The following is a 14,912-nucleotide window of genomic DNA, read 5'->3' as shown; positions in this document are numbered from 1 at the left end:
ATGTTTCTCCTTAATTAAAGTGAATGTACAAAGATAATTCTATATTTAAAAATCTACAATGATTTACAAATCACTCATCATCAAAATATTGGACTATTTGCACTAATAAACTAATTAATTTCTTGTTTATTGTTCCAAACATAAAACAATATCATATTTGTTTTTTCGGGAATTTAAGTTTTTAAATAAATTATTACAATAAATATCTTTTGACCCAACGGAAATTTTGACATTCACTGCTTCAGTTTTTACAGTGTAAATAATCAAACTCTTGATTTGTGAAGTTTCTTTATAAGAACTAACTTATTCAAGTTCCTTTAAAAGAAACCATCATGTACGACTGAATTACATTTGAAAGGTGTCATCTGTAAAGCCTATATGTCCAGATTCATCCTTCATTTTTTTGTTTCATGTTGCATCCTAAAATAATGTCTTAATCACCTACTGGCTTAATTCCACAGTGCGAAAAGTAATTTGAACAATTAATAAAATAATTACCAACAAATTTTGCTCAAAATAGGATATTAAAACTTTAATAAAATATTCCCATCCTAAGAAAATACACATTTTGGCCAAATGTTTCCATTTGTTGTTCTTTATTCCTAAATGTTGTGACAGGCAAATATATGAAAAATGTCATGACATTTAGCAAACATAAGCTCATTGCAAGGCAAATTAATTTTATTTATATACACATTTTGAACAACATGCCAATTCAAGGTGCGAAATGAATGCTAAATGTCCCCAAAGTAGAGCATTTGAGACGTTTGGCAAACTTAATTTCAACTTAGAGTAAGAAGTTTGCTCCTGTTAGCACAGCAGGGGGCATCCTAACCCAACAATTTCATGTTTCCACAACATTTATCCACTGCATGTTCTATTTCTTTTTAATCCTTAACCTTTTTCTGTGGTCTTATTTGAAACATAAAAAATAAATAAATAAAAATAGCCAAAATATAGTTTAATGTTTTTTTTTTTACACAGTCTTTAAGCTACATCTCTAATTCAAATGTGATGGCTGAAATACATCTGCAGCACTAATGTGATGTTTTGCAAGGTTTTCATTTTCTGACAGTTAATCCTAAAATCTTTTACCATAGCTTCCTGGAAGGTGTCATGCCATCTATTCTATCACTGGAAACACGAGACAAGTCTCTTTCCATTTCGTTTTCTGAAACAGATGTTGGTAACAGACAACAACAGAACAGAAACATGACCAAATATCAGTTCAGGATTTTATTGTATTTTGTTGTTGAGGTGTCTATGGAAACCAAATGTAAAATATGGGTTTTCTTAGGTTTAATCAGTCTTTCAAGTATATTTATTTGCTGCCCGTTAGTCCCTTGGAAAATTCCAGTAAAATGCTTCATTCCAGACAGATGATCCACAGAAACTGCAGTTTTACGTGATAATTTTACAAACATCTGATAAAAGCTGTTCAGCGAATGGAGGCACATATGGATGTCTGCTTGGAGAACAACATGTACATAATTTCCTCGCGTGAATCACCCTATTGGGCCCCATTTGTTTTACAGGGTAAATCTCCCTTGACTGGACCCCATCTTTAAAATTGTTTTAAGACTTTTAAAACTTGTTTCTTTCCAGTTGTCATGTGTTCCTGTATCTTGTTGCAGAAGTGCATTGGGGCCCCTTTCTCTGCTGTCTTGTTGAAATGTAGGTCATTCCTCCAAGTTCATGTGGAGAGTATTCCTGAAAATTTCATTTGGTTTGTCTTAGAAATATAGTTCCACTATCACAACTGACTACTGGGATTTGTTGAATAATGTCACTGAGTTGTGTTGGCTGACTTTGTGAGGGAAAAAAACATCTCCGTTTTGTATTTTATTTCCTCCACGTTTTAGGAAATACTTTCAAATATTACGATTTTTATGTCTAAGTGTCTCTGCTCCAAATTGTTGATTTAATTATTCACATGACATCCAGAAACTATGTTGCAGCTGCTGTCACACTGTTTACTTTCTTTCCATATTGACATATTTGGAAAAAAACAAAAAACAAAAACACAATATATGTTGATCTAAACTTGAGGCCTCGTGCCTTTTGTTTAACAATAAGTCCTGATAACCATTTTGTGTTATAAAGTGTAGTCTGTGCTCCCCCTCTGAACAGTGCATGTGTACTAAGATCAGTGGTATGGAATCAAATTGTTTTGCAGAACCATGAAATGTTATATTAATTTTCAAAGACATCTCTCTGATTTATTTATCTAATATTTTTAGATGATCACCTCAGTATCTGGAATGGAAATCTTGTTATCCCATGAGTAAGTGCAGAGATAATTATTAGAATTTTAATCAGATTGCAAGTGAAGACATAAGTTCACTTTCAGTTCAAGCATCTGGGATTTGGAGGTGAGTGAAGCCTTTATATAATATGTTCATATTTATACGCTGGACAGACTATTAATATTAATTGGCATAATAATAAAAAAAACAAACAGCGGGAATGTCAACTCTTAAAGAGTTTCAGTTTGTGGGAAGTAGTGTCGTTTATAAAGTCTAACATCTGCTGGGAGGGAGGATCTGTGATGATGCTTCTTTGCACACCAAGGATTCAGCCGTTTGTTACTGAAGGAGCTTCCAGTTCTGCAACATCATTTGATCTTTTTGCTTTTCAAATACTTTCTTTTAAGTTCCCATATGTTGTGGCATGGCAACATCTAACCCTAATGTTAATCATCTGGTAAACATTTGGTGCAAGTACATTAAAACTGCTTTAAAATGTGACACAAATAATTTCCCAGTGCCTTTTTCTAGCCTTATTATGTACGATAGTAACACAATTAAGTACATTGTTAAATAACTTTTACCTGATGGTACTGTTATAAGGAAATATCTTCAGAAAATATCATTTGGATTCTCTCTGTCAGTACAAAACAAACACACAGATTGCTCCTGCAGATGAAAGAAATTGCAGTCATTTGTTCCTTTGTGTGTTTCTCTCTAAGGACTAACATGTTAAAAATGTTTCAGCATTGTGATTCGATGCCATAAATTTGTTCTTATAAAAAAATAAAAGCCCTCATAAATTCTCTTGTCACATTTACCATTTAACCTTTCCATGAATGTGAACATTCACAGATCATAAACCTTAGGGTCTCATTAGGTCTCCTATTCTTTAACACCTGATCCATCCAGTTTAATGTTATCATTAATGAGTTAAGGAGGGGGATGGGTGGTGGGGTAGCAGAGAAGAAAGGGGTTTGGTGTAAAGAGGTAAAATATGACATATTTGGCAGCTGTGACTACGATGAGGATGGAGCCACTGCATAATCAAAACAACCAGCTGGGTTTTGTACATAATCCCAGATTCCACTTCACTCACATTACTCTTGGCAAGATGGAGGAATAAGAAGGGTGGGGAAACTGAGGCCTGGATGGGATAAAGCATGGGAGGAGAGCGGGTCGAGCCTTGGAGAAACAGAAAAAAAAGACGTAGAAGGTGAAGTTTACGGGTGTTTAGAGCATGGTTGTTTGATCAACATTAGTTGTTTCTGTGAGAAATACTTCCAACAAGGGCTTTGACTTTGCAAAAGATCTTGAAACATTGCTTAGCACTCTTACTTTTTCTTCTCTGCTGCATGAACAGCAAATTGAACAGCACAGATTTGACTAAAATAAAAAAGAGAGATAATTTGTGAAAGACTATTTTGTAGGTGTTTATGAGTGAATATTTTATTGGCAATACATTTTATATATTTGAAAAGTCTGTTTATCTCTTTTTAATAGTGCCACCTTTATAAGGATATTGCATGTATCTGTTGAGTTGTTCAGTTGTCTCCTCAAAACACGTTATGTTTAGCTGATCTGGGACATGTGCTTTAGGAAAACTTCCAGCTGATGTTCTGCAAAACATCTGCAGCATTATTTGAAGTCATAGACAAAGTTGGCTTCCAAAGCAAAGGACACCACAAGAGCACCCTGTCACCACTTATCAAACATAAGGAGTCCTTTACAGATTTGCAGTCAACTTTTGCACAATTTGACCTTTACTGCTGTGCAAACTGGTCCTAAGGAAATATTTTACTGATGTATCTTTGAAAGGGGCATTTCAGGGTGGAAATGAATGAGATGAGATTAAATTTCTAAATAAAACCATTCAAAAATAAGCATGTTATTCTCTCTTAAAGGAAAATAAACAACACTTTGTATATTTTAAATATGTGGAAATGATACTGTGGAAGGCTCATGATCACATTTGAGGGGGAAATGTTTTTGCCGCCACACCCAGGCGGGTCAAGACAAAACAGTGTGAAGTGATGTCATAACTGCTGCTTATGTAAACCAGCTGTCCAACCTTATGGGCTGAGTGGGATTTAAATTCCCTTGCATCATGGAGCAGATGTATGTAGGCGCAAGTATGTGTGGCAGTATGTGCACACATGTATCTGTGAGATATTCAGTTTATTCCATAATTCAAAAATAAAAGAACAAGTCTTACTATGTATTTGCAATTAAAAAAATACATACAAAGTATATTTGACAAATTATTAATTTTATCAAGAGTTTATTTTACTTTCTTTTAATGTTAATGTGTTTTTGGCACCTTATGTTACATGAAGGAGTCTTCATGTTTTCATGTACTTTAAAATAAATTTTGAGGTGGCAACATATCCAAAATGTAGCATCAATACAACAAAAGTGCATATATTTCAAATGCTGACCTGTTGTTGACTTATGGAGAAAATGTTAATGCTTTGAACACATATTAATTTTTAAGGCTTCCTATGTTCCATTTATCTCCAACTGGAATTATTTGCCCTGTTTACACTTAGTGGTAAGGCTAATAGCACACTTAATTAGCATCTGGTTCTGTATGCTATTTCATGGTCTGGTGTAACAGGAGAGCATTTCCACTGCCAGTTAAACTCATATTGTGTCATACTACTGTGGCGACATAAGTGATGCATTAATGTGTCTCATGCAGTGAAGCAGTGATGTTTTTCTGTTCCTCAATCAATGGACTTTTTTGTGTGCTGCTAGCTCTGCCCTATTCCAGTGGACCTACAACTGAAGGGGGTCCAGGAATGGTGCAGGACTGCTTGGTTTTACAATGAAAACACACAAAGTAGAGTATTGAACCACACGGACTCATGCCGTACAGTTCAATGAAAAGCAGCACTTTGGCTGAAAAGGGAAATGTTTCCAGACAGATACTTTTGTTTTGCTCATAAATCATGAACTCTTAAGATTCTGTTCTAGAAGTCGGATTAAAGGCGGTGTACTGTGTTTTCTGACACACAGTGTCACTGTAAAGTGCAATCAACTAACTATGTTACCTTCAGTTGTCATGAAAATGCTGTATATATAAAAACAAATTACAAGAAATTTTGGATCACAACTGTATATGACACCCTGAAATTGGCCTCTGTCTCTTTAAGAGGCGTATATCCTTTCTGACACGCCCCAGAACATCATAACAACAATGCTCCTCCATGGTGCCTTTAATGATGTTTCTGTATGCTATTTCATGGTCTGGTGTGACAGGAGTGCACACCAGACCACACCAGGTGTTCCACCAGGTGTTTGCTTACTGCTGCTGCCGCTAGAGATGGAGCTTTGGGTAAAGTAGTATTGTAGCATTTAGACATCCCTGAATGGTTGCCATGGGAGATTCCAGAATTTCTCAAACATGTCTGGGTATATTTCTGAAGAATGAATGACATTAAAATATAATATACAGTTCTGAAAAGGCTTTAGTCAAATACAAAAAATATTTTATTTAATATTTTTTGATTGTTTATGTATGTCAGTCAGAAACTCAAAAACTAAAACGATGAATGAGTTGGATTACAGCTGAGATGGTAAATCAAAGGTTACAAACATATGAATAAATACTTAGATTTTCTTTTTCTTGGACCTAGAAAATGATCAAATCTAATTTTCTATTTCTGCTTTACATTGTAAGATCGTAGAAACTCCATTCAAGGAAAGATTTGGCACAAAGTAAAGCAAAAGGAGGAGAAATTGTGATTATTTATTTTTACAAAATTCAAGCATTTGTGAATTTGCTTTTTCAATGTTTACATTACAAAATTTGAAGTGTATTTAAAAAAAATGTTACAAAACGTTTCCAAAGAAGAAAACTGGAAAAAAAGAAACCCATAGAAATATTAATAACAATAATAAAAAAAACAACAGTCACAACCTTGAGTATCATGAAGATCAAGCATTATTTAGTTGAAACAAGTCTAGTTTTAAGAACATGGGTTATGAACTGACATATGAGGCATAAATTCTCCTATGCCAAGTAGATAAGCAACACAGTTATATACTAAAATGAGAATAACACTGAGAAACATGACAAAAAGCTGAGAGTGATCATCATTTGATCTTTTCTCCTTTTGGCTGATCACTTGATTTGACGGTTTCCCCTTGGTTCAACCTCTTCGAGAGAAAAGGAAGAAAAGAAACTTTGATTCTTCTTCAACTGAAGCTCATTCAAACGACAACTAATTTCATAAAACTGTACAGGTTTTAATGGCTAACATTCATGTTCACACTCAAAAACGTTTACACTTTTATCAAGTCATCAAAATACAAAATGAAAAATGAAAGCCTAGATGCATGTACTGATATATACAGCCTATGTACGATGGAGATCCTAGTAAATGTTAACACTCACATGCAGCAAACATTTGAACATGTACAGTGGGTTTATTTTGTCAGACAAGTTTGTAAATTTACCATGCTTTGCTCTTTTTTGTCTTTTCTGGCTTAAAAAATTGTAAATTTTTAAAGACATTTTTATCCATGTGCTTATGCTGTGTTGCAGGAATTGTAGTGAGTTTAAGCCAGATGACAGGTGTTAGGCTGCTGGATGCAGCAGCATGTCACTGGCTGCAGTCTTCATAAGAGTTTGTGATGACTAATTTAAAAAGAAGAGCTGCCAACCTCCTCTTGTTGGTCTCAGTCTGGCTGCCGTCAAAAACCCAGGGACTATCTTCGTCATTATCAGCACTATTTTTATCTGCCAATATTTTTATAATCAGACTAGTTTTCCTAATGTTTGTTGAGGCAAACAGCCAATGAGGAAGAGAACCACAGCAGAGCTGTGTAGCTCTTAGAGAGGTTATTATAATCCCTGCTGTTTCCTTTGCTGTGGCCTCTCTGGCTCAACAGGATGAGATACCAAATTTCTTTGTATGGGCATGTATGCATCTGTGTGGATAAATGTATTAGCGGGAGGAAGTTCCTGGACTGCAGCAGTTGTGGGGCAATCTCACAGCTCGGTGTCTGCCGTCTTTGCAGTGGAGTGGCCGTTGGTGGGAGGAGAAGTCTCGGTCTTAACTGCCTCCAGGGACTCTCCGTTAACGCTGGGTTTCTCCTGAGTTTCTGGAGGGGGGATCAGAGGGGCCTCAGACGCAAGGGTGTTCCCCTGATTCTCTTGATCCACTGGGAAGGCTTTCTCTGCCTGCAGCAACAGTACAATTTAACATTTTAAAAGATTAAAATATTGCCTTTTTTATCTCAAGTCCTCTTTTCTATTGCAATTACTGATTTTATATTTTTATCTTTAATCTCAAATGTACACAATGCACTGCCCCATTGTACATTTATCAACAAAAGGCAAATAATGTGTAAAAGCAACACGTTTGCCTTGTAAAGCATTTAGATAATTAAGTAGTAACTAATTAAGCTTTTTTAATTAATCAGTCCACTATTAAACCATAAACTATTTATGTGTGTATCAACAAATCAAGAAAGAATGACATGAGCAATGACTTTTGAAAAACAATTTAAAAAAGCTTAAAATGACATTTCTAGCCACTTGAACACAAGCATTTGAAAGTGACAAACGCTATGCCTGAGTGAAAAGCACTCAAGCACTTTTTTGTAGGAGCTGATGTGTCATTAAGTTCAAAATCAGAATTTATTTATAATAAGAAACTCCAATACGTGACAGTTTAATCCTCAAAAATATATTTAAAAAATAGTCAAAAGCCTGACTCCTTTGAAACATGCAGTTGTGTTAGAAAGGGATAAACACACCATCAAATATTCTGATCTTTATTAAGAAATGTTCACATGTGGAAGTCTCATCTACATTTTTCAATTCATAATTGAAAAAAAAAAACATTTAATTGCACTTACTGAACAGAAAATAATCTTGTTGTATTTGTTAAACAACAAATAAGCAAAAACATGGTGGCTAACTGAAGAAATTAGGATATTCATAATAGCTGCTGTTGCCCTTTTTGACTGAATTACCTTCAGTGAAACATTTTCTGTAACCATATTCCCACTAACAGACCCACTGACTCTAGACCAAAATGATCCAAAGCAATAGTAGAAAAATGAGGGTGAAAATTTGTCTGCATAAAATTACTTTCTTATGAAAGTCAATATTTTTGCCTGTGCACTATGATAGTTTGGTACGTGAGCTTAAATGTTTAACGAAAACATATTTTTTCATCATATTCAACAGATCAAACAACAAATGCATCAAATATGAAGCAGTTTTCATGTTCCGATTAGACACTAAGACAGATGAACCCAATAATCCAGAATGTTTCCAGCACTACCCATAAACACACAAACAAAATATAGCCTCTTGAACGATCTCTGTCATGTTATGTGAGAGTTGCAGGGAAACAGCTGGGTAGATCATTGCAAAAGCACAAGGCTGTGGAGAACAGGGTGTGGGGCTCTGGATGAAGACCACCGTCTTTCTCTGCAGCTCGTCTGATGGTTGGCCAGCAGTTGGCCAAACAGTTTCTCTGTCCAGGTACATTTACCAGGTTCTGTTATCAGCAGTTGTTTCACAGGGAAAATAATTTGCACATCACATCACATCCTAATTTCCAGTTTGGTGATGACAGTAGGATGATTCCTAAAACAGTTTTCTCCCAGTAAGAACCGCATTAATATTTCTGAAGCTGGAACTTTTTCAAGACAGAAATCTTCATTGTTTTGGTGCCACTTGCATTAACTAATATCTTTAGCTGTTGGCTAAAGAATGATCTGCATTTACCCAAATGGAGGATACTAAGAGTAAACATTACAAAAGTAAACTTCATCCAAAAAGTGTGGACTAACCAGAATAAAGCATTTTATGCATTTTTACCAGGGGCACAAATAAGTGAGGAGGGTACTGTGACAAACTTGAAACAGAATAAATAAAAAACATTCTTACCAGTTTTTCTCCCTTAGTGTCAGGCTTCCGTTGACACTTGAAGTATCCCACAATCATGCCGAGGGCAGCAAGAAGACCAGTGACCAGTACTCCAACAAATACAGACGTGTTTGATGATTTTGGGACGTCAACATTTTTCAAATTTAACTACAAGAAAGTTTTATTTAAAAATATTGGAGAGAAAAAAGAGAAGTAAAATGTGGTCAGTAGAAGTAAAACAGATTTAGTTCTCAATTGGTATCCTAGAGCTTTGAAGTAAAATTTAATTTGCTGTTGGCATTATAGAGTCAACTAATAAATCACTGATTAAGATAATAAAACAGGAAAGCATTTTGAGAATGATTAAGCTATAATAAAATTGCATAGGGTTTTAAATTTTAAATCAGCTTAATGATGCTGTCATCACATTCCATGCTCTCCCTCACCTTGTTTTTCAGAGCTTCAGTTTTGAGTGCTTCAACCAAAGAAGACAGTTTAGCTGCAGATCAAGAAAAGTTCAGATATGCATCCATAGTTAGTTGGTGTTGGGGCAAAATAAATAATAAAAACTTCAAATTGTTTTATCATATGTTATCATTAGTTACCATCACTGCTGGTCATCAATAAATTGCTTTTCTCTTGGAAGATTTTCAGATTACATTTGTCAGAGCTGCACCACGGTGCTGGGGTATCCTCAATGATGCCCTTTGTTTCGTTCTGTAAGGAAAAAGAAACATAACTGCTTCTTTAGTTTCTATTTTATTAACCACAGTTTCAAAGTAATAAAAGACCACTAAGACATTAAATAAAAATGAAGCTTAATTGAACACATACTTAAGAAAGTGGTCTCACAAATAACTCTCTTTCAAGCTAGAAGACAAATTCCTATTCAAAATCTTTCTAACCACCCCTTGTTTTACCCAGTCGTATCCCAGATATATGATATCACCTCCTTGCGCAACTCTTAGTTCATTCTTCTACTGTGATAGGAGCCAGACAGCGCTCAATGACCCCAAAAGAGCCCTATGAACAAACCCCAAATCCCCACTTAGGTGGGAGTGGGCCCACAGCTGGACTCTGTGGAAATTCTTGGCTGTTTAAGGATAGAAACAAACATGTGAGAAGTAAATAAAACCAGTCGGATATCTCCTGTGGTACAATATCATTTACATATTTTTAGGTATAACAGATTCCATTCACAAATATATTTATTTTTGTGGCACTAATTTGCGTTGCAATTATAAAACTGAACAATGAACATGGCTTAAAAGAGTTAATTTACCTCTCACTGAGCAGGTCTTGTTAGAATGTAATTTAAACCACCTGGCATTTTGGGCTTTTAGTTTCCTTAAGTTGCCTTCATGTTTGATGGTTTGTGTCTGATGCGGTTTCTACATTAGATTGACTTTTGTAGATAGTTGTCATAGCAACAAACCTAGTCAGTTGAGCATAGTGCTCAGACGTGACCTTGCTGTGTCGTAGCTGCGAGCAAACAAACACTTTTTGTGTCTTGAGAAATCCACAGCTCTGAAAATAAAAATTCATTGTGCTTATTGGTTAGGTTTTTGTTATGCTGTTTAATATTTAGCCATGTATGTTTGTATATCTGAAAACCTGTTTGACGTTGGCTTAAACATGAAGAAATTAGGCTTAATTTTATAAAACGTCCAGATATGTCATAAATTTCAAATATGGATTTACCCATATTTTGCATAGAGAATGTGTCTCCTGTACATCATTCAGTTGAATTGTTCTATACCAATCAGATATCAAACGATAACTGGATGAAATAATGGCTGGTTTAGAGGAAGCCATTTGAACCATCGTGCATTTAGCATGCTGAGGTGAGTGATTCTTCACCAGTACAGACGGAGTGTTTACACTGAGTAATTAAATGAAGTTTATTCATGAGCAATATTATCACTTTAATTAATTAAGTTAATTAATCTGTGGTCAATAAATAAAGAACTGCAAGAACACAAACTTTAAATAAGTTTCAATGTGACTTTTCTTCAGCAGTGGAGTCTTGCACAGTTAGTGTGGATATATGCCATGGTGGTTGACTGCATTACAGTTTGTAATAATGAAAAGAAATTATCTGCATTTCCTTTTCTTTAGGTGTTACACACTCCCTTTGTATCTAGTGTGAGTTTCCTGTCAGTAGTCCAGTTTTAAATACTACTAATTCGTTAAAATAAACTTGACCATTTAAGGCATATTTTTTCCATCAGTTTTAAAGTCAGGCATTTTGTAAAACCATGGAAATGCAACTTAGGTAGTACTGTGATAAGGTAGGGTATAAGATTAAAGTATTATAAAATAAAATAAATATATACTTATCACTGTTATCAGGTGTTAGAATTTGGACAAAATAAACTTTGATGAGGATTGACAGTTGCTTAGGTTTTTATGTATCTATTTTTTATTTTTTAAGGGGTTAGGGTTGAAGACTATTGTAAATGTGTATTAAAAGTTGAATGTCGACATTTATCTTAAGTAATCCCAGAACAAGTAAAGATCTCTGTGCATTAAATATCTGACACTCATGACAAGACAAGAACTAATGACAGCTAAGGAATGTCTGAGAAAAGTCTGGACCGCTTTTTACACACTCGAGCTGATGCATCTAATTCCTTTACATAAATTATTCGACTTCATCGTCACAGAAGGTCATGTAAAGGTTTTCTTCCAACAGAATAAAGCCAGTCAGAGTGACACTTCTCCTTTGGTGCATGCCAAAAATTGCAGCTGCTGGTAGCATCATATTATCGACAGTTGGCAGGCATCTCGAGGAATTTAAAGAAGCTATAAACGAGACAAACACTTGTACTCACACAGTCCCCTGTTTCTACTTGAGCCTTAACAGCACTTTGTTCAGGGATTTCTTCCTTTCCGACACACACAACTGTAGGCTGCAAAGACAGAAAGAAAGATCAAATCACACTTCATGAGGTTCAATGTTTTTTGTTGCTCATAGAGGTCTGATAGGTTTTAAAACATGAACTCAATGAGATCCTTACCACCACATTCAGTGGTACTTTCTCTATGATGACCTTCAAACTGGGAGAATCATTGGAGTTCTCCGGGGCAGCTCGAGCTTGATCATTTTGTCCGCTTGTCAAGACAACTGTTGGAGCGACAGTAGAACCTACAGAATCTCCACTGGATCCATCAGCGGGAGCGGCGCCTTGATCTGACGCAGCAGTGGATACAGGAGCAGCAGGTGTGGTCCCACTTCCTGCGGACATAATACAGAAATAAGGCCTTGACACTTGCTGTGAAAAGTTTTAGCTCTTTGACCGTTAACAGCAGTAATTCAGTCATGTCTTTCAAATGACTGAAAGTTACACAATTGCATTTTTATCCCAAATTTCTCACCAGCATTAAAAGTATTTGCGGATGGGGTTGGTGGGGCTGAAACGTCTTCACATATCACCTCGCCTGTAGAGAAACAAAAAGAAAAACAAAACAAAAAAAACTTGAAGTACTCTCATGTGCATATAGCAAAGATACAGTATCAAGATAGTTTACAATTCCCAGCATTTTCCTTTCTTTTTGCTGAATTTGTGATCCAAGCTAAAGATTCAAAGCAGCGTTTTCTGTGATATATTTGATTAAAGAAATATCAGTAAGTGTGACTGAGATTGCTAATGCAGTTTTCAGGAATACGAAACATGATCTCCTGCACCTTCTTATGTCATTGAACCTCATTCATCAAACATGTTATTTGTCAAGATAAAAAAAAGAAGAAAAAAAACTTAACATCTAAGAGACAATATTTGTAGACAGCAGATCGTGTACTAAAACAATGTAATTGTATGAACCTGTGAAGTACATGTGATTAAATGCCAGCTGGTTGTGCAGAACATTAAAGTCCTTGTCTCATCACTATGTAGGATCTTTTCAACACTTTGTGTGCTTCTAACTTTATAAAAGCATTTTGACTCTTTTAAACAGCTAGTACACAAGACTAGCCTAAGATCGCAGATAGTGAAAAAAGTATATCAATGGGAGCACACATTAGTGGTTTCAGACAGGATAGTCAGATTAATTCATTGCTGTGATACACGTATGAGCCACAACCACGAAAGCAACTTTTTGACTTGCTGGGTTGCTGAAACATGCTGGGGGAATCCCCTTGGCAACTGCAATTACGTTTTTGTTATTATGTGGGAAAAGCCGACCACTTCCTGGGTATTAAGCAAAAATATTCATTTGCTGTGGTTTCTATATTTTTAAGAAACATTATGACATTTTTAATTTGGTTACTTGACATTTACCAACAAATGCTTATGCAAACAAACAGCAGTAGGATTTTCAGCTGGATAATAAGACTAAATGAAGTGACAGTAAATATACTGTATAACACAACAGTTACTCAGATGCAGCTTAAAACCTAGAACAACTGCCATTTAGTTTTTTTCCTCGCTGCCCAGTCCCTTCCTACTTTATCCTAATTCTGGATTGTTTATGCCAGCAAGTATTTCCTGTAGCATGTACATCTATAAAACGCATCTTTGTGTTTTGGTAAATAAATTAGGTGAATAACAACTTTTTAATCACACAAGACTCTGGCCATCTTCTCAAAACATTTAGATACCGCAAGAGTAAAAACATGAATTTGGACACTGGGCATCATGGACTAGTACTGTAGGGAAGATGGATCTCTGATGGCTTAGCTTTAGCGACTCTTGTATGCGACATTATTTTTGGTCCATGTAATTCTGCACAAGATTCCACTGGACAGGCAGGTTTGATTTGGTGCTGTGCAAAAAATGATATCTGTCAGATGAAAGCTGGAAAATTCAGAAGTTCTAATTTGTGGCTGTTGTAACTAATTTTGGGAAAGTAGGATATTAAAATATGAAGATAATACACATTTGCAGAGGTCTTTTGTTTGTTTCTATATTTTTCCTTTTACTGTCAATCTTGTGTTTCAATAACCTTTTCAACCTGAGAATCTGTTCTACAGGTGACAAAACCTAAAATAATTGGGACCATGGTGCCTAAATGACCATTTTTACAGCTTTTTGCTTTATCTGAATCCAACAGTTCATGTGCTGGGATTGACTCGTGAACACGTGGTTTCATCGGCCGCTTTTGGATTTTACACAGAGGCTATTTACTGCTCCTAAATCCATGCCAAGTTTTAAATGAATGAGGCCAATTATGTTTCTTTTAGTATCAAATTTGTCAAGATTTTCATTGTCTTGTTTTTCTCCTTTTTTTAAAGGCAACTTGTAATGTCTGTCTTGTTCTGTTTTATTTTCTGCAGGTTCCCTGTGCTCTACATGTGCCTGTATTGATGGCTTTTTATTTTGGCTCGTTAACTCCTAAACTTTGTGTTCTCTTGTATTTCCTTCTCTGTTTCTCTAGTTTTTCTCTTTTGTTGTTGTTGTTGTTGGTACACACTGCAAAGTGTGTCCAAGAAAACATTTTACCAAGACCTATAAGCTTAGAATGTGGGTCCAAACTAAAATCTTACTTTGCTCTGAGGGTCATTTTTTTCTTAACCAAAAACACACAGGGACCAATTACTTCTACTATGTGCTAGCAGCATTCAGAAGCAGCGTGATGGAGCGTTACAGCTTGTTTTGACTTGGGGTCACAAACTATCAAAAGGGAATGCAGCATGAAATGACACATGACTTGTGTGACACTGGGGCTATTGTGAAAAGTATGAAGCATGCAGAGAGTACAAGGTCAACGCAGAATGTTTTAGATTTACATTTTTGGATTTACATTGCAAATGTAATGACGTGATGTATTACCAATAT

The 14,912-nt window shown here is 35.6% G+C and overlaps 1 protein-coding gene across 1 annotated transcript in view; it reads right to left on the bottom strand.

Annotated features, from left to right (window-relative positions):
* Nucleotides 1-7,079: 7,079 nt before the first annotated feature.
* Nucleotides 7,080-14,912, bottom strand: part of cd34 (CD34 molecule) — a 27,528-nt gene continuing 19,695 nt past the window's right edge. Inside the window, exons 2-8 of the mRNA XM_015018551.1 lie at nt 12,514-12,576; nt 12,156-12,373; nt 11,970-12,047; nt 9,741-9,852; nt 9,582-9,634; nt 9,157-9,303; nt 7,080-7,434 (exon numbers count right to left, since the gene is read on the bottom strand). Of these exons, the coding sequence (XP_014874037.1) occupies nt 7,243-7,434; nt 9,157-9,303; nt 9,582-9,634; nt 9,741-9,852; nt 11,970-12,047; nt 12,156-12,373; nt 12,514-12,576 (863 nt within the window). The 3' untranslated portion in view covers nt 7,080-7,242. The remainder of the gene's footprint in view (nt 7,435-9,156; nt 9,304-9,581; nt 9,635-9,740; nt 9,853-11,969; nt 12,048-12,155; nt 12,374-12,513; nt 12,577-14,912) is intronic.

Source organism: Poecilia latipinna, unplaced genomic scaffold, assembly GCF_001443285.1.
Source record: "Poecilia latipinna isolate Pla-1442-1.1 unplaced genomic scaffold, P_latipinna-1.0 Scaffold2288, whole genome shotgun sequence".
Classification (NCBI taxonomy): domain Eukaryota; kingdom Metazoa; phylum Chordata; class Actinopteri; order Cyprinodontiformes; family Poeciliidae; genus Poecilia; species Poecilia latipinna.
Note: the sequence above shows the minus strand (reverse complement) of the source record. Positions and strands in the feature narration are given on the sequence as shown.